The sequence below is a fragment of the Capricornis sumatraensis genome, chromosome 20, assembly GCF_032405125.1.
Source record: "Capricornis sumatraensis isolate serow.1 chromosome 20, serow.2, whole genome shotgun sequence".
Taxonomy (NCBI): domain Eukaryota; kingdom Metazoa; phylum Chordata; class Mammalia; order Artiodactyla; family Bovidae; genus Capricornis; species Capricornis sumatraensis.
The window spans coordinates 48,522,440-48,546,706 of record NC_091088.1 but is presented as its reverse complement, the minus strand read 5'-3'; the positions used below and the strand labels follow the sequence as shown (position 1 = coordinate 48,546,706).

At 40.0% G+C, this 24,267-nt stretch overlaps 1 protein-coding gene across 1 annotated transcript in view; it reads right to left on the bottom strand.

Moving 5' to 3' along the window:
• Nucleotides 1–7,295: 7,295 nt before the first annotated feature.
• DPY19L3 (dpy-19 like C-mannosyltransferase 3) overlaps nucleotides 7,296–24,267 on the bottom strand; it is a 73,268-nt gene continuing 56,296 nt past the window's right edge. The window contains exons 14-18 of the mRNA XM_068993214.1: nucleotides 23,920–23,976; nucleotides 19,675–19,757; nucleotides 12,470–12,602; nucleotides 9,561–9,719; nucleotides 7,296–7,782 (exon numbers count right to left, since the gene is read on the bottom strand). Coding sequence (XP_068849315.1) covers nucleotides 7,621–7,782; nucleotides 9,561–9,719; nucleotides 12,470–12,602; nucleotides 19,675–19,757; nucleotides 23,920–23,976 — 594 coding nt within the window. The 3' untranslated portion in view covers nucleotides 7,296–7,620. The remainder of the gene's footprint in view (nucleotides 7,783–9,560; nucleotides 9,720–12,469; nucleotides 12,603–19,674; nucleotides 19,758–23,919; nucleotides 23,977–24,267) is intronic.

Genomic DNA, 24,267 nt, shown 5'->3' with positions numbered 1-24,267 from the left:
ACGGATGAGTCTGGTAGGCTACAGTCCATGAGGTTGCAAAGTCGGACACGACTGAGCGACTTCACTTCACTTCTTCATATACAAAAAAGGAAGCTGAAGCTAAGAGTATATGTAGCTTGTGCAAAGTCATATAGCCCCATTCTCTTCCCTCTCTCTGTGGGGCTTTAGTTATAGGAAAAGTAAAATGTTTCAACATACACATCTCATGCTTTTTCCTTTTTCACTTTTTTTCTCCTTTTAGTCTGAATATTTTCTTCTAACCTACCATCTAGTTGATAAGTCTCTCTTCAGCTGTATCTAATTTTTTATTTAACCCTTCACTGAAGACTTATTATTTTTCTATTCTAGTATTTCCATTTTATTCTTATTTCTCAGTTTTCAGTTCACCTAAATTTTCCATCTTGTCATTTAATTTATTGGATATAATAAGCATAGTTATTTTTGAAAGTTTAAATGGGTTTCCCAGGTGGTGCTAGTGGTAAAGAATCCACTTGCCAATGCAGGAGACATAATGAGCTGTGGGTTCAACCCCTGGGTCAGGAAGGTCCCCCGGAGAAGAGCATGGCAACCCACTCCAGTATTCTTGCCTGGAGAATCCCATGGACGGAGGAGCATGGTGGGCTACGGTCCATGGGGTTGCAGAGTCAGACACGACTGACGTGACGTGGCAGAGCATATGCTTTCAACTCCAATGTTGGGCTTTTGTGGTGGCTCAGTGGTTAGGAATTCACCTGCCAATGCAAGGTCAGGAGTTTGGTCTCAGATCTGGGAAAATCCCACACATCCCAGGACAGCTAAGCCGGTGTGAGACAACTACTGAAGCCCAAGCACCTAGAACCTGTGTTCCACAGCAAGAGAAGCCACTGCAATGAGTCCACGCACTGCAGTGACCACTCACGGCAACTAGAGAGAAAAGCCTGTGCGCAGCGACGAAGGCCCGGTGCAGCCAAAATAAATAAATGAACATACAAAGATGGTGCTCTGGTCAGTTGCTGCCAGATACTCAGTATTGGCCAGACTCTAGTTTTCTTTTTAACCTGTCTGTGGTAGGCAGAATTCTAAGATGGCCCCTAAGATTCCTACCCCATGGTGATGACGCTCTCTATAATCCCTCTCCCAAGTACCAGTGGGCCCTGTAATTCTGGTGAATGTCACTCCTCTGATTACATCACAGTCTATGGTAATGGTGAAGGAAATTTGTTGATGTAATTTAGGCCCCAAGTCAGTTGGTTTTGAGTAAATAAAAAAATGGAGATTATTCCGAGGGGGGTGGAGTTGGGTGGGTGGTGGAGTCTCACTTACTCAAGTTAAAAGGCATTAAAAGAATCTTTCCTGAAGAGAGATGCATTCCTGCTGGTCTTGAAGAGGCAAAAAGCCATGTTATGAAATGCTTACAGAGAGGCATGGGCTGCAGGAGCTAATGCGCTCAGTCCTATAATCACAAGTCACTGAATTCTGCCACCAATTTTACGAGCTTTGAAGAGGATCCTGAACTCCAGATGAGCAAGCCGCCTGGCTGACATCTTGACTCAAGTCTTGTGAGACCCAGCTAAGCTGTGCTTGGACTCTGCCCCATGGAAACTTTGAGATAACAAATGTATGCTGTTTTAAGCTGCAAAGTTTGTGGTCCTTTGTTATGTAGCATTAGAAAACAAATACACTATCCGTGTTGAATTCTAGTGAACTAACTGAACAGGTTTCCTAGAAGAAATATGGGAGATTTCCTTATTTTTCCATGGCCCAAATTAAATTTGGAGTTATCCTTTCTTTAAAAATTGGAATTTGGCTGTGTATCCTTCTTGCCCAGGTGTCCTTTACAACCTTTGGACCTCTTTCCAGATTCTTCTATGGTTCTTATCTAGTCAAGATTTCATCTTCTTCTTGGGGTTCATTTTGACAATTTCTGTTTTGTTAGGAAATCACCCAATTTTGGTAGGGTTTCCCAATTTATTTTTTGCTACAAAATTGTATACATTATTTCATATATATTTTTTGTCACTTCTGATTCTGTGATTGTCTTCTTTTGCTCTTTTTCTTAATCAGGCTTACCAGATGTTGTTTTCAGTAGTCTTTTAAAAAAAATATCCAGCATTTTTGGGGTGGGCAATTTGTTTATTCTATTGTTTTCCTATATAATTGGCTTTAGTTCTTACCTTTTAAATTTTTTATCTTCCTAGCTTCCTGGTTAAATTTGTTAGTTTTTAATAACATTACTTGGATAAGTTAATGTTTTTTTAGTTTAATTTTTATTTTTGGCTGCACTGGGTCTTTGTTGCTTTTGCATGGGCTTTCTCTAACTGTGGGAAGTGGGGGCTACTCTTCATTGCGGTGCTCAGGGTTCTCCTTGTGGTGGTGTCTCTTGTTGTGTAGCAATTTGGGTATAAACCCTGTATATATAATCTCTCCTGTAAATATTTCAGTATATATTCTAAAAGATAAGGATCTAACAAAATAACAATGTCCATATCATACCTACAATGTATAATTCTTTAATAACATCATCACTGTTCAAAAAGGTCTACTCTAGTAGAGTTGGGGGGACAAACACAGAGCCAAGTTCAAGCTGCCATCCTCCCAGAGTCCTCCCTGCTGTAAGGGCATGGCTTTCAAATTGACTATGAGTTCACAGTAAGAAACACGTTTGACATTGCATTCCAGTGCACAGATATTGACATGTATAACCGAAACAAACATTTCACAAAACAATACTTATAGTTACCATATTGGCTGCCTGCTCTCTCCCTTCCCTTTTCCTCTCTCTCCCCGTCCTTCCTCCTTCCTCTCTCTCTCTCTCAACTACTAAATGTTGGCTGCAACCTGCTAAGCTGATTTCACATTACACTATAGCTCTGTTATCTGCACTTCAAAGAACAATCCTATAAGGCAAACATCTAAGTATTGACTGAAAAGGGGTACCTCCTTGGCAGCCCAGTGGTTAAAATTCTGTGATTCTATGGCAGGCGGCATGGGGTTGATCCCTGATCAGGGAACTAACATCCCACATGCTTCATGGTATGGGCAAATAAAAATAATAAAATAGTTTAAAAATTAACTGAAAAGGTTTGAGATGAGTTTCAGATCCCTCTTCTGAAAGGAGGGGCAGAGAACTAGCATTTTATCTGCTCTGTGCCTGGTGTCACTCGTCAGAGCACTACATGTTCATTCACATCCTGAATCTCTCGCTTATCTGCACTGTTTGCAATTCTCAATTTGCTAGACTGTTCTAGCAACATGTACTTAACTGTAAGTATACGGAAACTGCATATGTATAAAGAGTCAGTATGAAATAGCTGAGATCCCAATGCCATTTTCTTCTGTTAGGAAGTATACCTGTCTCCCTGACCATTTTTGCTTGGAATTTCAATATCTGCTTTGAACGATAGTCAAGCACATTTATTATTTAAACACTTAGCAAAAATGTGAACCATTGCCAATTTTCCTGAGCTACTAAAGACTGAGAATTTGATCAAGAAGTAGAAATAATTCCAAAGGTCAAAACAATAGCATTTATCTCTTTGAAGATAAATTCTGCTGATAGCAGCCTTCTCTTTAGAAACCTTAACTATAACCTTGAGTTTCAAGTGAAGCAAATAAGCAGCTAGCAAACCAAATTTTGTGAAAAAATGAACCCCTTCAACATTAGCAAGCACAATTAAGACCTTGCCACATCCATCCTTAGTGACGATACTCTATTTAGCACATATTTAATACACTTCAGTAAGCCAGTTCCTTGGTTTTTGACTTTCAAAGAACTGAGAGACACTCATTTTGTGTAACTTAAAAGAGCTTTATTCAGTACATAATCTTCATACAGTTCAGTACAACAAATTATAAAAGCTCTTTGTAAGATTTTACCCATAGGATATTAAGCACAGAAAAGGAATTGCCACAAGAAAGTAAGCCACGCTCTCATTTTCCAAGCTTTTTCCCATGAACAAACAAGCACTCTCTTTTATGCCAAAAGGTTGTTGTATATAAAGCATTTGGGAGCATACTGGCCAAGTTATATAATCTGAGAACATTTTGTCTTCCTGTTAATTTCAAGGTTTAAATGAAAATTTAAAAACTGAATATTTCTGTGTTACTTTAGGTAAGTTTTGGCCAAAGATGAGCTAAAATTGTTACAAGGTTCACGTGGAATCAGAATAACCATTTTTAGTTCTTTTAAAGATGCAGGCCAGATGAAACATTGGTCTGTGGTATCTCCATATGCCCTTGCCATCACCAGCACCAACCCAACACATACAAAGACACACACACTCACATAAATACATTTGTCTAGTTGATCTCAGTGAGGTCAAGAAAATCACCTTTAAGTGGACAACAAATGACGTAGATAACACCTAATTACGGTCCTGGCTGCTATATCTGAAATGAATTCCTACTTTTAAGTCTGTAATAAAGTGACTGGAACCTTTCAACTCTAGCAGATCAGTCACTGTGATCAGCATCAGCACCTAGTCATTTAATGAAGTTAAGTAGGTCAAAGCGGGGAATCGTAACTTCACGCGTATAATTTGTATATTCATTTGCTCATCTTTTGATGTAAAGCTGAGACCTTTCCTTTGCATAAGGGTCCAATGACTGTGGTTTTATTCTTGAATAAATCATACCAATAACATGCTTTGGGTACATTTTAACATCTTCTGATCAGTCTAGATTTTTTTAAAGGTGAAATGAGGACAAAATAAATAAATCTGTGAAGCAATCTAAGCTCATAAATTTTCTTGAATTTTAGGTTCTCCCAATATTTTATAATTTTCCCAAACACAATTAATTTAAAAGCAGTTTTTACTAGTGGCAACGTAATCAAATATGACCAAAGCATTCTAGCTAACTTTCACAGAAATAATCCTTTTGTTTTAGCTCGAAATGTCCTGGATTTATGTTGAACCGTGTATTTACAACAGGAAGTAGAGCATGCACAGACAAGCAGAGAACTCCAAGGAGGGAGCTGAGGCCTGTGAGAACAGAGCAGCGCGGAGCAGCCCCCAGTGGTGCTGGGTGGCAGTCAGCGTGCATGACGATGGAAACTATGAAGGAATCTGGTGAGTTGTGTAAGTAAAGGATAATTAAGAGCACTTACTGTACTTAGGGTTTCTTTTGAATGCTAACTCTGAAGCAAAATCAAGTGGCATTTCTATGCATAAAATACAGCCATAATTTGAGGTCATTATCAAATATTAGCACAGCCACTGAGATCCGTGTGGAAGGGATCTTGGGCTTCAGGTCACTCGCTTTGGCTCAACACAGAACCAGGAGTCAGCCGCTTTTCCTCTCTTTCCTCCTGTGTACTCCAAGAAGAAGGTCATAAAAGAGAAAACTGAGGAGCACTAAAAATATTTAACATGATTCATTGAGGGATTTGGTCATCAGGAAATAAAACGTCAACTATACATGGTCACAGTGTTTTGGAAAGAGTGTATGTATGGATTCTGTCTTGCAAGATTTTTTGGCACTTTATATTTTTCACTGAAGACTGAACACTAAGTGTTTTGGCAACAGATGGCACCTAAACCATGAAAAAAAGATTACTGTGTGCCATCAATGCAGTGATGATAAGCATAAAAATTTAAGTACATGTTTCTAGTATATTGAAACTCCAAATACCCAAATGCGTAGATTATAATAATACATATAGAAATATTTAAAATAAAAATATTTCTGAGAAGGTAATAGGGGGTTTTAAAAATGTAACTAGATAGTCTAACATACTGTACCTTACATGTGCTTGGTTTCAATTAGAGTAAGGCACTCACTGAAGAGTGGACTGACCCATGCTGTCAGCTACAACAGGCATGCATCATTACAGAATTAAAGTTTTAGCACTGATTAAAATGTTTTATTATCGTATTATCCTAAACTGCAGTGGTCTCCAACCCTATTAAGGGATACAAGATATAATTCAGGAGTTTCAGTTGCATAATTTAATAACCCAGCTACTGTCAATTTTTTATTTAAATAAGTTGTGATAAAGGCCAAGTGTCCTTGAATCCAACATGACAGTGTAAAATTTCTTTCTGAATATTGCTTAATAAGTAGTAGGTGAATATAAAATCATTTGGACATATGATATATCCATCTTCATGCCTACAGTGATTTACTTTAATACCATTGTGAGGAGGAACATTTAAATCATTTCCAACTGGCATGAGAGATGAAAGTTAATTTCATTAGCTGTCTTGATTTAGTTGAAAACACAATATGCTTTTATCAGCAACTTTTTTACATGTCCCTATCATTAGAAATTAATTATAAAAGCAATTATCAAAAAACTTTTGAGCAGGTACAAGGTACACATAATCCTCTTCATTGTTTACAAGTAAGCATGACTTAGAGGCACTTGGTTACCTTTGAGTAAGAAAAAGAACAACCTATCAAGGGCCCTTGCAGTAAGATTGGAGACCACAAATCAAACCTAGTATGAAAATGCTTTCTGCCAAAAATATCATAGTTGTAAGTTAGTTAAGATACAACAATTAAAAAATAGTAAGACTTTGCAAGGTTCTAGGCTGTAAAAAATACAAAGGCTAAAAACAAAGAGTTTACAAAATCTTGCAAACCCAGTAAATTTGAATGAGTAAGAAATAAAGAAAAATTTTCTTACTTGCAGGATAGGTTAAATAGTATCAATAGGTTTTAAAATGATAACACTAAACAGTAACGAATTCGGCTCAGCTATGTAACATTGCTGCAGCTTTAAGGACTGACAGTATGAAATTTGTAACCCTTTTCTGTGTCCAGCATTAAGAGATGCATGCACATGCTCGTGTACACACATACACACACAGACACACACTGCTGAAGTGCTACCCGTTACATTTCAGACAGAGCACGACAAAAAATTCAGATATACACGAAGACCTAACATGATCTTTCTTTAAATACTAAAAGCATGACAAATGGAAGACATTATAAAATTTTTAGGTGAAACAGGACAGTAAAGAGCTTTTTTTAAAAAGTCACCAGTTGGTCTTCACTGGTAAAATAATATTAAATAACTTAATTATGCATTTCCTCAATTCGATTCAGCTATAGCTATTGTGAGTCAATTAAAAATTAGAAGTATTTCAAATCCTGAACAGGCTCTGGATTTACAACAGGATATGCAACTGTTCCGGGCTCCCTAGGTGGCGCTAGTGGTAAAGAACCCACCTGCCAATGTAGGAGACATGAGATGCAGGTCAGGAAGATCCCCTGGAGGGCATGGCAACCCACTTCAGTATTCTTGCCTGGAGAATCCCATGGACCGAGGAGCCTGGTGGGCTACAGTCCATATGGTCGCAAAGAGTCAGACACGACTGAAGTGACTTAGCATGCACACACGCATGCAGCTGTTCAGGCTTCCTAGAGAACACGTACTGTTCTCCCCAACAACAAACTTCTAGATCACTTTTAGAAAGTGGAAACGTTTAGGCTAAAGAACATTCATGGAACAGGACAAAGACTGAAGCTTGTATAAGATACTTTCAAAGATGGTAATGCTTGTGTAAACATTTGTAGACTTAATCATATCACAGCTTTAAGGTTCGGGCTACCTAATTACATATGAAACATCATCTGAGTTTCATTATGATGGAGTTTCATGTATCAAAAATAGAGATTGAATAGAAAGCTCTGTTACTTGTTTCTGGAAAGCTTGTAAACGTGGAATGTTTTGTTCTGGAACACTCTAGTGAAGTATGCCGTGTAGGTGGGCAGGTTTTTTTTAATCTCTTCACAGAAGCGAGGGTGGCCTGCAAGTTTCAAATCAGGATCATTTTCTCCTGGGCCGTCCATCATCTAAAGCCAAAACAAAACCAAATACAATTTGGGAAAAAAATCATATTTACAAGCCAAACATAAGTAGGAATAGGGATTGAGTTTCTTTAAGAATGATATGCTAGTGAACTTGAATGATGTCAACGTCACCTGCTGCTTGGAGATATCTGGTTCATCCTTTTTCCCTTGGGAAGTATGACCCAGGGCTGAAGAGGAGAGTTCTGTGTCAGTGTTCACCTTTAATGGTAAAGCTAGAACTAGAACTTGGATCTCCTTGTCCTGAGGAACACACTACACTGTTCCTTTCACAAAAATCAAATATAAGACAAGAATTCCTATGACTAGAGAAAGCTTTTCAACTCATTAGATGGCCTTGTTAGAAACACTTACAAAAGTTACCCACGAAGCAAAATTTAAATGCAGGTGTTTGGTCTGTACCTTCTCTGAATTCAAGATAGTTACGGACAGTTATTTTCCTTGGGCAAAAATCAAATATTCTTTTTTCTTCCCTCGGCTTTATTGAAGCATAACGGACAAATAAAATTATATATATTTAAGGCATATCGGAGAAGGCAATGGCACCCAACTCCAGTACTCTTGCCTGGAAAATCCCATGGATGGAGGAGCCTGGTAGGCTGCAGTCCATGAGGTAGCTAAGAGTCAGACACAACTGAGTGACTTCCCTTTCACTTTTCACTTTCATGCATTGGAGAAGGAAATGGCAACCCACTCCAGTGTTCTTGCCTGGAGAATCCCAGGGATGGCGGAGCCAGGTGGGCTGCCGTCTATGGGGTCGCACAGAGTCGGACACGACTGAAGTGACTTAGCAGTAAGGCATATAATTGATGATTTGTTATACATAAACATGGTGAAATTACAACCACAATCAAGTGGATCAGGACATCTGTGGTCAAAGGATATAAGCTTGCCTTTGTAAGATGAGTAAGTTCTGGTGACCTAAATGTACAGCATGGTGACTAGTGTTAATACTGTAATTTGCTAAGAAAGTAGATCGTTAAGTGTTCAGAATCTCAAATTCTGTAGTTAAGTTTTTTCTTTTCAGAGTTAGGCTAGATTTATTCCCCCCCCCCCCAATTTTAGAAATATCTATCAGCTTTTAACACAGCCCCAATAATTATAGCAAATACCACTTCTATAGGGTGAAAATCTTCTGTTTGCTCTATCTGGCACAGCTCCAAAAATATTTTCCCTTAGAAGGAAGAAAAGAGAAGTATCTGTTTTCCTGCTCTGGAGTGTAAGCTTGGCCATAGAAAGCCATCTCTGTGGAAGTGTGTTAGAGGATGAAATGGGACACCCAACGGGAGAGCAGGGAGAGAAATGAGATTCTATCATGGGTGGGGGCGGGGTGGGGGGAGGGCACAGGGGTGGCAGCGATGTGGGGATGGGGCACTGCAGTCATTTTGAAAGAGCCAAAATGATGGTTTGCAGCAGCAGTTTTAAAAGGCTGAGGTTTCTTTTATCACTTCTGAAGCAAAATTGTAAAAAAAAAAAAAAAAAAATCTACGCAGAGCATGACACAGACCAGGTGAAGACAAAGTTGCTTTATTTGGTGTGAAGCTGGGGACTAGAGCCCCACTCCCATCTCTCCCGCTGCCCAGCTCCCGTGGTAAGTATCTAACATGCCAAGGTAGGAATTCTGCAGAACACAGCAGATGAATGCTGGATCTATCATGTAATTCTGCAGACACTCAGTCTAAAGGCTGTTATGTTCCTCAGGACTCACCCTGGACCCTCTCCTCCCCGGGAGATGCCCCGTGTGTGCTGGCTGGCATGCTTACGTGTCCATTGGCGACATCCAGCAGGTCCCGCAGCCGGCAGCCCCGGTGGTGCCTGCGCTCGTAGCAGATGCTGTCTTCCAGGATCACGTAGTCAGTGCCAAAGGACCTCAGCAGGGCATGCACTTCCTCTGGGGCCCTCTTTGCATATATCTGATAAACCTTCAAAAGGAGATAAAAAATGAATAAGGCAAAATACCACTTACCATAGAAAGTCAAGACCATCTATCGATGTAACTTCCCCCAGGGGTGAGTCTAATCTCCCTTATCTCTTCCCATGCAGGTCATCTCATTCACCTATAGTCCTGGAGTGTGTGGGATATTTCAAAAAAAGAAAACTGTTGGCAAGAGGGAGAGTCAGTTATGCTGAATATATTTGGATTTAGACACCAAAGAGATCTGGATTGAGAATGTATTACCTTGAGTTATGAATATATTCATTAGTAGATGTTGATTCTAAGAATGCTGCACCAAGGTAAAGAATGAGGCAAAGTGAAAGTTGCTCAGTCCTGTCTTGACTCTTTGCGACCCTGTGGACTACAGCCCACCAGACTCCTCGGTCCATGGAATTCTCCAGGCAAGAATACTGGAGTGGGTTGCCATTCCCTTCTCCAAGGTAAATAATGCGATTTAGTAAATAAGACACGACCTTTCCCTTTGAAAAGGGGACCTTCAGACTAAGAGGAGTGGAGGGGCCTTTGGAGGCACAGATGCGTGTAAGGAGACCCAGCCTCTGATGATGGCAGTGGGGGAACAGGACCCTCATGGGGCCCCTGGACCCCCGGGCAGGGGCAGCAGCCATCCTCTACTGCTGCTCTGCTGCACTCGGCTTGACCGGCAGACCCTACACTTTCTCTCTCGTCTTTCCTGGAGGGAGAGCAACGTGCAGAGCTCAGGGGCATCAATAGGAGGTGTCTTCCCAGTCACCGCCAGCTTCACACACCCGAAGTCCTGTCTCCTAGGACTTGGCGGGGTGGGGGCGGGGGGAGGCTGGATGGGGTGTGCATGGGGAGGGGGTGGTAAGGAAAAGCGGTGCTGCTTCCCGTGCCGCCCACTGATTCTCACACGTCTTGGGATTAAGAGCCTGGGTTCTGACAACCTCGGTCAGCGTGTCCGGACGGATGTTGAAATGGCAGAGGGTATCTGTTTATACTGCTAACACTGTTAGGTTAATCCTACCTACAGTCCAGCACCAGCCTCAGAGTAAGGCATTTCAAGGATTTGAAGGTCATGACTGAGGAGGGGCACTGGGACCTTCAGGACATCAATTTTTAGGGCATAAAACAGCACTGAGGTAGGGACTGGATCTTGGAGAGGATGAAACACAGCACTCCCGTCTCTCGAGTCAAAGTGGTGGCCACCCCCTGGCTGAATTTTGGAGTCTGGTGAGCCAGGCAGCTTCCCGTCTTCCTCAAGCTAACCTGGGGCTATCTGGAACCTTTGGGCCAGTTGGAAAATTCCCATTTTAGCTGGAATCAGACAGTTCTCTTTAAAATGGAGGAGTTAGTAAAAATCATTTGCTTTTAGGCTGCTGCTGCTAAGTGGCTTCAGGCGTGTCCGACTCTGTGCGACCCCATAGATGGCAGCCCACCAGGCTCCCCCGTCCCTGGGATTCTCCAGGCAAGAATACTGGAGTGGGTTGCCATTTCCTTCTCCAATGCATGAAAGTGAAAAGTGAAAGTGAAGTTGCTCGGTTGTGTTTGACTCCTAGAGACCCCATGGACTGCAGCCTACCAGGCTCCTCCATCCATGGGATTTTCCAGGCAAGAGTACCGGAGTGGGTTGCCATTGCCTTCTCTGGCTTTTAGCCTAGTTATTAAGAAATCTCATCCCCCCAAAAGACTTTTCAACAGACTTTTGGCCACCAAGATTATGAAGTGACTGACAAGAAACACTGAAAAGTCTGGAAGCCCTGCTGGTAAGGACCAAGACAGGTACCCTTCTGTAGCACTGACCGGAACGTAAAGTTGGTGTAATTCATACAGACTTAGTAATTCTATCTTAATAAAAATGCCCATACCCTGTGACCCAGCAACGTCACTTCCAAGAATCTGATGTACATTTTGTACCTGTGCAGAGTGAGCCCTATACAAGTATGTTATTTGAAACACTGTTCGTGGAATTGCAGAAGACAGGAAAACAACCTAAATGGTTAAGTAAAATTTGCTATTTCCATATAACAAAATATTAGGCAGCTTTAACAATTGCAAGGAAGCTGTTGATAAACCAATATGGAACAATCTCCAAAATATATTATGTGCTCAAAAAAAGGAAGATGTAGTAGGTTCTTTTGTTTAAAAAAAAAAAGAGGGAAAAGAATATGAATTTACATGTGTATATACATACACATACATTTGTACATACATAAAATTGCTGGTAATGTTATTTGCCTTCTGGGAGAAGAACCGCTAGTTGAAAGACAGGGTTGGGATGGGGACTTTTCTCTATGTTCTGTTTTGCATGTTCTGAACTTCTTAACTGTGTGTTGCCCCCCTACACACACACACACACACACACACACTCACACACACACTCACTCACTCACTCACTCACTCACTAGAAACGGCCCATAAACACGGTGACCAGCGCAGCTCTCAGCGCAGCTCTCCCCCTTTCTCTCCTCGATCCAGTTCCAGGCTCCGAGGGCTCCATCCTCAAACACTCTGCCCTAAACATCTCAAGGCGCACTTCTCCTCGGGTACTCTTCTAACCCGAGAGGAACATAAGGCCTAAATGGCACGCCTTTAATGGACGGGGCAGGTCAAGGTCTAGGTTCCGGAGATGTGAGTCCTGCCAGGCACTTCAGTTGTGCCTTCCCTTCAGGACCCTTAAGACAAGCAACTGGAGCCCTGGCTTTACCAAACACAAGCCAGCCCACGGCTGCCCCACGAGGAGCCAGGTGAGGCCCTCACCGCTTTCGTCCGCTCTCTGAGGCTGTTGTCTTCATAGTGCGGGTGGTTGGTTAAGGTCCGTCCCGTGCACAGCTTGACGCCCGCCAGCAGCTGCATGCTTCCAGCAAACACAGCCTTCCCTGGAGTGTTAGCGCTAAAAGATTTTAAGAGTCTGAATTAACCTCACTGCTAAGACTTTCACGAAGACAATGCCACACACTCAGGATGACCCGGCTGTGTTAAGAAAGGCTATGTATGAGTTGGGAAAAACAAGAGGCTGCTGTGATTCTGATCTGCACTCAAGTTGTTTCATGAAATTTTTCCTATCTGATTTTGACAATGACTGGGAAGTTTCTGATTTACTGTTTTGATGGGTTTACTCTTACAATGAATTGTCTTTGGATGTGGGTACCTCCTGAGTCTTCTAGGCTCAATCCCACAACCCTCTCCTTCTCCTGTTCCAAAGGGACAGCTTCTAACAAGAGGCCTTAGAAGACTGCCAGTGCCTTTTGTATTAAACTTAATTAAATGGGCTGCCCAGACTAAAACAAATTATGCTAGAAACTGTAGCGGCCATGAGTTGATTCCAAGGGTTTTTGGTTAAAACCAGAAAAAAGGATCACAGATACTACTATAAATTACTTTTCAGAAAAAAATAATTGCTAAAAACAAAAGAACACGGAAAGAGGATTCTGAACTAGCAGGTATCTTATTACTCAGTATGAAGCTATGCAACATTTTGGATGCGGGGCAGAAGTATTTTATGTATTTCTCTCCTTTCGTCCTGATTATGAAAGACTGCATGCATCTTAAGAAGTACAGGACATTCTGATACTAAATTATGGTCTCACTTTCCAGTTATCACCAAGCTGTGATTCTCTGCCTCCCCATAGGGTGTGAGGGACAGCTGACAGAGGGCCAAGGGAAGACTTCCTGATTACTGTGATACTGTGAAAGCATGTTTTCCTTTTCCCCCTGGAAAAAAATAATCTTAGTCACTGATTCAATTCCCTTCTATTTTTTAAAACCTGGGAGCTACCATCAAATCAATGAGGTGTCATTTTATCATGAAGAACATAACAGTTGTTCTATGCACTCTCCTTAGTGCAGAATTTCCAGTAAAGGTCCACTTGAATAATGTGAGATACATTCACCCTTCTTGTGTTAAAAACAAGGAGTTGACGGCTGCTAGGCTGAGTTAAAATGGACATAGTCTTTTTGAGAAGGAGGCTAACTGAAACCATTAAAACTCAACATGAAAGTGAAAGTGAAGTCACTCAGTCGTGTCCGACTCTTTGCGACCCCGTGGACGGTAGCCCACCAGGCTCTTCCGTCTATGGGATTCTCCAGGCAAGAATACTGGAGTGGGTTGCCATTTCCTTCTCCAGGGGATCTTCCCGACCCAGGGATCAAACCCAGGTCTCCCGCATTGCAGGCAGACGCTTTAACCTCTGAGCCACCAGGGAACGTTGCAGAAAAAGCCAGAGCATACCATTCTCAATGTTTTGGACATCAGGGCATGAAACTTGCTCTAATGTTCATTCTAAGAGAAGCCTCATCATATTCATAAATTCCATGAGGTTGTTCTACTTATTACATTTTTACGCTAAGACTGCAGCACAAATGCCACCCAACAAAGGCCTTAGGATGTCTACAATCAAGGCATTCTACAGCTCAAGCCAAAACATTGACAAATAATATACTTTACAAAAGTGCAACATTTTCTAACAATGACATCTCCTTCACTTGAATTCCAATAACCTTTCTTAAAGTGACAGAATTACAGTGAGCACACACAGGGAATAACATAGGCTGTACCCTCCATTATTCCTGTCGGATGCCAGAACGGATTACAAGGGAAAAACTTTTACATGAACCTGGCTGTGCTTCACAGGATATCATCATTCTGACAACCAGATCCAGAATACAGGCATAAATACATGTCTGCTCTGCCCCCCGCCCTGAGCCAGCAATTTATAAGAAATTCTTGACATGTGTCCCACACGATCAAGGAAATAGGAGGGTTTAAATGAAAAAGGGTAAAGGTGCACAGAGTTCCTTAGTGAAAGATTTTCTAAAAATTTAGCTTAATTCAATGAATACTTACTAAATGCTCAGTCTGTGCCATATATACTGTGCTGCTCTCATTTACAGTGGGTCATAATTGCTAAAGAGAATAGATGTGAACAAATAAGATGAAAGACAATGTCATCATTTTTCCAAATCTGTCTTCTTTCCTTCTGTATACTCTTAACTGGCACAAACCGTCCTACTGCAATAAATTATACAAAAAAGCCCTCTTTGGGTCCTCTGAACCAAAGGTTTAGAATGCAGGGAGAAGATGCATCTGGTCTCCGTGTTTAGCAAAGCACGAGGTCAAGGTGAGAACTCACAGAGACAGAACCATCCTGGTCTGTATGGTCTTACTGAAACGCAGCAGCTGTGCTGACAGTATCCACTCAAATCTTTAGGCTGTCTGAGGATCATCATTTTGAATATGCAACAGAATTCAACATCAGGGAGATGCACAGAGCTGTTGGTAATGTTGGCCAAGACGGCCGACTGGCCTGTTATCTATTCATGGCTAACGAACAAGGCTTCTTTCCCCTTCCTGGGCTATCATCAGAATACTTCAATGAGTTATATAGTTCACAAAGGTTTAAAATGTCAACAATCCTAAACTGCTTGCTGGGGACTTACAAGATTCTACTTGCTTCAGAGTTATAAAGTTCTACTTGCTTCGGCCAAAACATTACTGAGAGCCTACTACGTGCTGGGCTGGTATGATACCCTGTCTTCAAGAAGCTTACTGGTTGACAGACTCAGCTCCCACCACAGGCAAACACTTCAAAGCAAACCCACAACTAGCCCACCACATACTGATGCCTGCCTTTTGTGGGCCTGCAGCTGTGCTGGAAACAGAACACCTCAGATGCGGCAGGATCGTGGTAAACATGCCTCTCCCCTCTGACAGCACCTGCTGCCCCTGCCACCCCACTGGCTACGGTCCCCAAGGCAACGGCAGCATCACCAGGAGAGCAGGTCACGCCACATGACCGCTTAGAGGAGGTGAGGCTCATTCGATTGCGACAAGATTTTCATGTTTGGCCTCATTAGTAAAAGAGTCAGAAAGTTTAAAAGAAATGTAATCCGTCTCAACTGCCGGTGCTACAATCCTCCGGATTCTTAAGAGTCTTTCACTAAAGGTTCTTGGTTTCATTTTCAGCAAAATACAAGCATCCCTAATGCCTATGAAATGGATTTAGATATAATAATTTCTTTGAAAACGACTGACTTCCAAGCATATAAAGATGCTGTTTATTCATGGGGTTGTTTGACTTGGTTTTATGTGCTAGCCCTGTGGTAAATCTGGGACATTTAACTGCTCCCTTAAATATTTAATTTTACCCATAAAGCAAATGCAAAAGTAAAACAAGGAAAGTGAAACAAAATGAAAAAAAAAATCACACGTTTTTCTAAACTTTAAAAACCTAGGTTTGCAGTATTTTATGTTCTCCTTGGTAAGCTCAGTGGGCAAAGGGAGCAGGGGTTCTTTGTCTCGACTTAAAATATGCAGCATGACAGATGGAACGATGGGTATTCTTCCTTCACGGACACTTCTGCTGACACAGTCTGTGGTCTGTGTCTAAAATAGCTAATGTGCTTTTAACCATTGAATGACACTTCTCTATTATAGAAAAACAAAGCAATTTTTACCAATGTTTGAACAAATGATGTATAAAATGAAAGAATAATTTGTTTTTATAGCTCTCTGCCAAGCTCCATAGCAGGCTGCCCAACCTGCGAACAATTTATTCTGTAAGAAATGTCACTAAATAATGACAAGGACTCACAGGTCAAATGGATTTACATTATATAATGTAAATGTCATTCTAGGAAGACCTGATGGCATTTTTGAACTAATAATCTCATTTATTTTTGAAGCTCTAAGCTTCAACAAGTTAATTACTGTTGAACTAATAGGTAAACTGAGCATTATAATATAACGTGTGAACAGTTGCTTTATCTACACTTCAAAAATTTATAGAATTATGCAAATGCCACAAAATGATTCATTAAATATAAAAGAGGCTTATTGGCATTTAAGGTCTGAACTTAACCTACATCATATTTAAAATATACTGTAATTCTTTCTTGCTTTGATTAAATGTGAAGGAAGTCTGGTCCATTTTTTCAGGCCCATTGAGAAAACACTGCACATGCAGGCTTCATCACTGGCAAGAAACTATTTCTAGTGAAAATCTCCTGTAGTAGGTAAAATGCCACACCTCAAAACAGTCAGTCTATCTGAATTGCATAATGTCCGAGAAATGTTTCAGGAGCCAAAAATGAAACATTCTAAGGTTGCAAACGAACAAGGTATGAATTACCAATTGCTGTGAGATTTGGCCTTGAAGTGAATGTGCTTTCTAGCCACACATAAAACCTATAAAAGCTCCACCTGGGTTCTGCTGAAAGAGGTACCAGAAAGTAAAACAGAAAAGGCAGGTTTTTAGTTTTCGTATTCAGGAAAAACATCATTAGCAAAAAGGGGTTAAAGTGAACACACACACTTAAATCTACTGGAAAATAGGGCATGCTGGCAGCTCCGTATAACATGCAAGGTAGGCAACCAGCCCCGTGAACACACAGATGGGGCTGCGGAAGGCGTGGAGAGATGACGTCCTAGTTCTCACCGGGAAGACGCTGGGGGCCAGACTGCAACAAAAGGTCCTCACTGGTTAAAGAAGAATTTAATCTTCAAGCATCGAGCCCTAGCATCAAGTACATGAGGCGGACTAGGAGATGGTGGTAGCTCCTTCTGAACACTAAGCACAAGGGTTGCCCCTGCTGAAATAGAGAGTCATTTGTCTTCCCGAGTTTCTTCAGGTCACCGTTTCTTGTTTGACTCATTTTAGAGGCCGGGCAGCCATCCTGTGCTGACCCCAAAAGATGAGGTCATGTCCACCCTGACAAAGGACAGATGTGAGCATATCACTCTGGCTACCTGAGAAGAGAAGCAGACAGGACGGAGAGGAGGCATCTCTCAGTAACAGTGCTGGGTGGGACCAGAGGCCCAGCTGCTGCCTTCAGACAATTCCAAACAGGCTTTCAGATACACTCCACGAATCCTTAACCCACAGCCTTTCCTCCAGCACAGCTCAGACCTACTCATGTCACGAACACTGTGTGATTAGTCAAGGTAGTAGAGTCAAAGTAGAAGGTCATATTTTATACTTAAAGGCAGAAGAAATCAGGACAGGTTAAATGAATAGTAAAGTACATTTGCTTCTGTTTGGAAATGAAGCCTAGACCAGAGCTGATTTACATGTTGATTTAAACAAATGCATTTTGTGTCTAAACAGACCCTATTTTGACATACATTCATCATCACTTAAGCTTATTTCACAAACATGCCTAGCAGCTATTTTTGCAAAAACAATAATTTAGATTTGAAGACTTTGAAGGGAAAACAGGCAAGATTAGATCACAATGGAACCATTTTTAGGGGAACAATACAAATCCTTCAGTTGCTGAGATTTGTAAACAGTGAAAAGAATAAGTCTACATACAGGGAGAAGAACTGTTAGTAGAAGGAGAATGTAAGAACAAAGCCCACTTTCCCAAATGCAGACTAAAAGATTATCTTCTTTACACATGGAACAGACTCTCATCCATAATTTTTCAGAACCAGAAATGTTATTTTAAATAACCTCTGTGAGCAAGAGCATGAAAATAAAGGCATTGCAATAAGTATATCCAGTCTGACACAGCCAAAGATAACTCCACTAGAATACAATCTTAATGACACTACAATTAATTCCTAAAAGACTGGGAAGTGGCGGTGGGATGTTTATAATGCCAATCCAAGTAGATCCAGAAGGTGTGCCACCTCCGGGACTGTGCCAGAGTGGGTGCCTACACCACTCCTACCAACGGTGCAATTTGAAAAACAGAAAACAGCAGCCTCACCTTCAGACACGCATGCCATTAATTTCCAGTTGACTATAGCTAATGCCAAAGTAATTAGCTTTTCTTTATATGAATAAGCCTTTTTCCTCTTACACAATACATACGGAGGGAATTATTTCCTCTACAACTGTCTGCCATGATTTAAAGTTAAATAAATAAATAAAGATAAAGCACTGATTCACACTCTCAGCACTGGAAATATATGAAAAATTATACTCATTGCATCTAGTCAAATCCAGTCCAACACTGGGACCAAAGCCACATATATATTTTAGATACAAATCTCTATCAAATCCAAGTATTGTACTCAAGAGGCCCAAGCTATCAAACATTTACCATTGCTTAATACACAAGCCATGCTAAACTATACTGGTTAGTAAACATCAGTCACGAGCAAGTGCCAATATGGCTACTAAAACTCTTAAGTGATGGAGACAACACAGCCGATGCGTTCAGAATATGTCACATAAGATTTGCAGCATCTATTTATGTGTAAATAATTACACTGCTGCTGTTTGGTTATAAAATAGGGAAATACAACATTACAGGGCACAGGAATGCTGCTTGGAGTAAAAGAGTTAATTTTTGCTGGTGGGAGGTGGGTTTCATTAACAAAACTTTGAAAAACATGAATCTCATTCTGCTGCTGAATGCTGAGGTGAAGTAACCGTGCAGGCAAAAAGAAAAACCAATATAACATGAAAGCATTATGATGTTCGAGGAAGGAAAAGCTCTAGCTTTGGTATTTTAAATTTTCTCTAGGCCTAATCTTGGTCTATACGATCAGTTCAAAGAAAGTCTGCACTGAGCTAGTAATTAACTGTATTTTTTTTTACCGTATAATTTTTAAATGATTAACAAGGAAAGAATACTTTATATGTCAGTATTAATAGAACATTTGAATGCTATTAAAGTGGAAGAAATGCTAAAGATAAAACTGGCAGAGAACATAAAACTTGATTTCCACTGCTGTCACTGATCTGATACATCCTCCGATTCTGTTTCCCTCTCCATATCGCTACTTTCCCTTCTTCACGGGACTGTGGTTAGAGAGAACATTTCTTGAATGGAAAGAAATTATTTTCAAGTATAGAGTTTTAAAGAAAAAACTTGAGAATGAATGTATCTTCATAATTAGATTCAGAAGAAAAAAAAAAAAAAAAACCCCAAAAGACCAAAAACCAAATGAGGCCTACAGTGACTCTTAAAAAAGCACTTTAATTTTCAAAGGTTAAAAAAAAAAATCCTCTTACTTAATCCAGTTCATCAGCTCCACTGTATCTGGATCATAGAATTCTCTCAACTCGGAGAGTTCATCCATCATTCCTGGCCAGAACTGAAATTAAAAACAAAACTAAACAAAAACAAAATCCACCCCCAGGCCCACAGCTATCACTAAAATTAAAGTGTTAAAAAGGAGAAACTGCATATAACTTGTAAACTAAGTAAACCCAGTAACTGGAAGAGTAGAACTCCTTCACCTCTGAGGTCAACCTTCTAAGTGTAAAGTGAGATAAAGTCTGAGAAAAGTTCCCCAAATCATTTTGAGCTGCAGCTAATTAGAAGTACTGGTGTTGCCAACTTTAGAAACTGAACTTTTATTTTACACTAACAAAAATGCTGTTGTATGTGTGTGAATATCTAGTAAAACATTAATTTGGATATGATAGGAGTGGTAACCATGAAAAAGTTCACAGGATATGAGAAAAATGTGACTGACTAACTTCCTGTATTTATCTTTAAATGCAGAATGTACCCTTTGGAATACAGAATCTCATTGTATCCTCACAACTCCTCAGGGAGAAAGATGACGCAGAAGGCATCATTACCATGAATATCTGTTCTTTATTTTTCTAGTTTAGAGACCTTGGCTGAGAGAGATAGATAACCTGACTTGCTCAGATCAGACTGGCAGAGTCATAACTGGAAACTTTTCATTCTGTGCTATGGTGAGTATATTGTTTGTACTAGAAATCTGGACAAATGGTTTGATGAACATTAATATTATTACAGGTACAAAGGGAGGGAAGAATATTTGAAAGAAGGGTGGTCCAGGAAAACCTAGTACATCTGAGTATTATCTTTATGCCACTGGTCCTCCTACTCAACTTGAGTTACTTAAGCTATGAAAATATAATGCAAAAACACATGCTGAATCCACTGCTTTTATATTATAACTTGTCTGTTTAATTCAACAATTAATTAAATGTTGTTTTATCAAATGGCAGTTGCCTAAAAAGAACTGATCATCTAAATACATGTTAGGGTGAACCACAGAACTCATGACCTATATTGAAACAGAAGCCCAATATTAATGTATTTATCCTTCATTAATGTTGTAAATAGAAATTTTCTATTTAAGAACCATTAACTAGAAACAAAGTGGCACCTGACTGGTCTGTGGCTGTTTTTTTAATCCCCATCACTTTCTTATCTTCTTATCATCTCATCTTTGGCCATTTTCACTGCTCATTCATATCTGGTCTCTAGGGTGGGTAAATCAGGAAAATTGTTGGTGATGGAAAATCAGGTGTCTGCACTACTAATCCTAGGTTTCAGAAGAAATGTAATAAAAATTACTGATTAAATGATAATGCTTGTAAAATTTCAATTACCCATTGTCCCTATTAATTTTGATAATAATAGAATACTAACTTTTAAATGATATTTTAATTATTTTGGTATAAAACATTTTGAAACCTGTGAATTCAATGATTATCAGATATTTTTCTAGTTTGAAAGTTGCTGTTGTTAATTCTGAAAATGTTATAATGTAATAACACAGTCTTACGGTAAATGTCTTAAATGCTGTGTGAAAAAATGCCTAATTAACTAAATGCTGTTGGGTAAATGATCAGCAGTAGTTTATATGAGACTTTAGATATCCAAATAAGTGAATTAACATGAGGGCGATGATTTTATTAAACTCGATTTTTGAGTGGAGACTAGCACATATTTTTCCCTTTAAAAGAGTATTATCCTAAGCAGACGTAGAGCAAAATAGGTATTATTAATAAGAAAATTTGAAATCCTCATTAAAAGTGCTATGTAAATAAACTTAAATCAGACTTTGAAATATTAGTTCCTATTTCTTACAGATAAATCTGTTCAATAGTTGGAAAACATTCAGTTTCAGGGTAACTGCTAATATACATAAAATCTTTATTGTCTTTGTGATTTTGTATTTTACAAGTTCTGAGAAGCTGAACTATGTAAATTAAACTATTTTATACAGTGAAAGCTGGATGCATCAGGATTTCTCCTGAAGTCCAATACTGAGAGAGGCCTGGGCACCTGTCTTTGAAAGGATTCTTCAGAATTACTACTATCTGTCGTGTGTGTGTGTGTGTGTGTGTGTGTCTGTGTGCGTGCGCGCGCTCACACATACACACACACACACAAACACATTCAGTCTTGTCCGACTCTTTGCAACCCCCCGGACTGCAGCCCACCAGACTCCTCTGTCCATGGGATTTTCTGGGCAAGAATACTGGAGTGGGTTGCCATTTCCTTCTCCAGGGGATCTTCCTGACCCAGGGATTGTACCCATGCCTCTTGCGTCTCCTGAATTAGCAGCCAGAGTCTTTACCACTGCGCCACCTGGGAAGCCCACTAACTGTCTTACTCAGGATATATCTACAAAGATTTCCTAAGGAAATGATGGCCTTTTCAGTGCTATCATTGGTTCTTTTCCGGCAATGGTTCTCAAGAGGGGTGGTGACAGGGGATTCTGCCACACCGCTAAGGGCACGTTTTGCAGTGTCTACAAATGTTTTTATTTTTGACAGTCACACCTGGAGGTTGGTGCTATTAGCATGTAGTGGGTAGAAGGAAGGGATGCTGCCAAGTGTCCTAGAATGCTCAGGACAGCCCTTAAGTCAAAGAATTATCCGGACAAAGTGCCCACAGTGCTGCCGCTGAGAAGCCGTCCTACGTAGGGGTTTCTCAAGCGTGCCACCTGGAGGGCTGGTTAAACCTGGACCCCTGGACCCCACTCCCAGGGCTCCTGCTGCGGTAGGTCTAGAGTAGGACCCAAATTTCCGCAATTCTAACAGGTTCCCACGTGATGCTGATGCTGCCTGTTTATTTCTTCTATTATGTCCTTCCTCAGTTTTGTCCAGAACAAGAGACTTTAGCCCTCAAGTAGCTTTTTAAGAAAATCAACAAATTTTCAAATAAATATCTGAGACATCAAGGAACTCAGCCCCACACAGAACAGTGGGAGAAAAGACTGTTGGGGTGTGTGTCTTTAGTGGCGAGTCAAGAATGAAGGTGAGCTGAATCTTTCCTGTGCTCTATGCCTGAGAATGAATGTGTAAAGATAAAGTTACCTCCTTCACCATCACACTTATACTCTGCTTAATCCTTAGTTGTTGCTTTCCAGATGTTTTTAAGAAGTTTCATTTACTTACAGTAGAGCAATAAAATTCCCAGAGGCGTGGTGGCAGAAATGATTAGTTCTATGTTTGCCACTATCTGGGAATTGGCACAGTGGTCTGCCTATAATAGCAAATGTTTTGGTAGACAGGAATATGATAGAACATAATTTTTTGAAATAGTTACAACAGAACTGTCCAATACAGTGATTATCAGACACTTTTCTTAGCCTAAAAGCTTTGCTTCAAAAAAATCTAAAATGAAAATACAAGCAAATAAACCCAGAAGCTGAGCTGCCAAAGCTGATCTTTTCTGTGGGAGAGTCTCCCCACCTCTTGCCACCTTCTTTAGCTACCCTCCTAAATCAGAAGCTATACACAGGAGAGTTTGAAATCTACTGTTCTAAAGTCTGAAAAAAAAAAAAACCCTAAAGTTAAAATATATATGTTTTTTTTTTTTTCCTTTAAGAGAGGGTAAGAGCTCAACTGGATAAAACCATCCAAGTTCCCTTACTGAGGTAACAGTTCAAGCGTCTGAATTTCAAAGATGTGAAAACACAGACTCATGGTCTTTTATGGAGGAATCTCAGAACTGAAACACAGTTAATGCTGTTTCAGAAATCAGTCAACTGAGAATATGAAGAATTTCTTTACTTCCTGCTGAAACTGAAGGACAGATCACAAAGCTAATCTTAGACTGTATTTATATGTGCTCAGTGTTCTTACACAGATGATTTTAAGCATCTAATAAAATGTGTAGGCTAAAGTAAGATGCATTTTAAGATCTTACTCTATCAAAAGCAGGTAATGGGGAAAATAATTTTTCTCAAAATGGGTCTGAAAACATCTTTATTTTCAGAGCTTGTATCAGCTGAATAGTAAGTCAGAACCAAAATTAATTAGAATAATTAAACTGTAGTATTTTTTTGCTATAATGTTTTTATCTGTTAAACCCCTTTTCGGGAAGTAGATTACTTTTCCTACCAATGTCAATTGCCATAAAAACTAAGCAGATATGTGTAAGCTCTGCAAACCACTCTCCTTGCCAATGACACTGAAGTACACTGAGTCAAAGCAATTATTCTGCTAAATAAAGACAAGAATGAGGACAATCAGTCTTACCTTATAGCACAGATACAGCAGTATTAATATCGGTATTGAATATCGCATTATACATATCTATATAAGAAAGACATTATTTAGATTACAAGTATTTGGAATAGTTTTACTTTATATTTTTGCTTTGTAAATATGTTATTTTAAAAAATATATATATAATCTAACAGGGCATGAATCTCCAATAGGCGAAAAAAACTGAGTCAATCATTTGTAAAGTATTTGTAGCTTCCACCATATTGCCACCTAGTGAATTTACAGGGCAGAACAACCCAGAACTGCACTTATGGGCTATTAATCATTACCATATTCTTATTAGTAATTATGTACATATTATATATTATAGTAATTAAC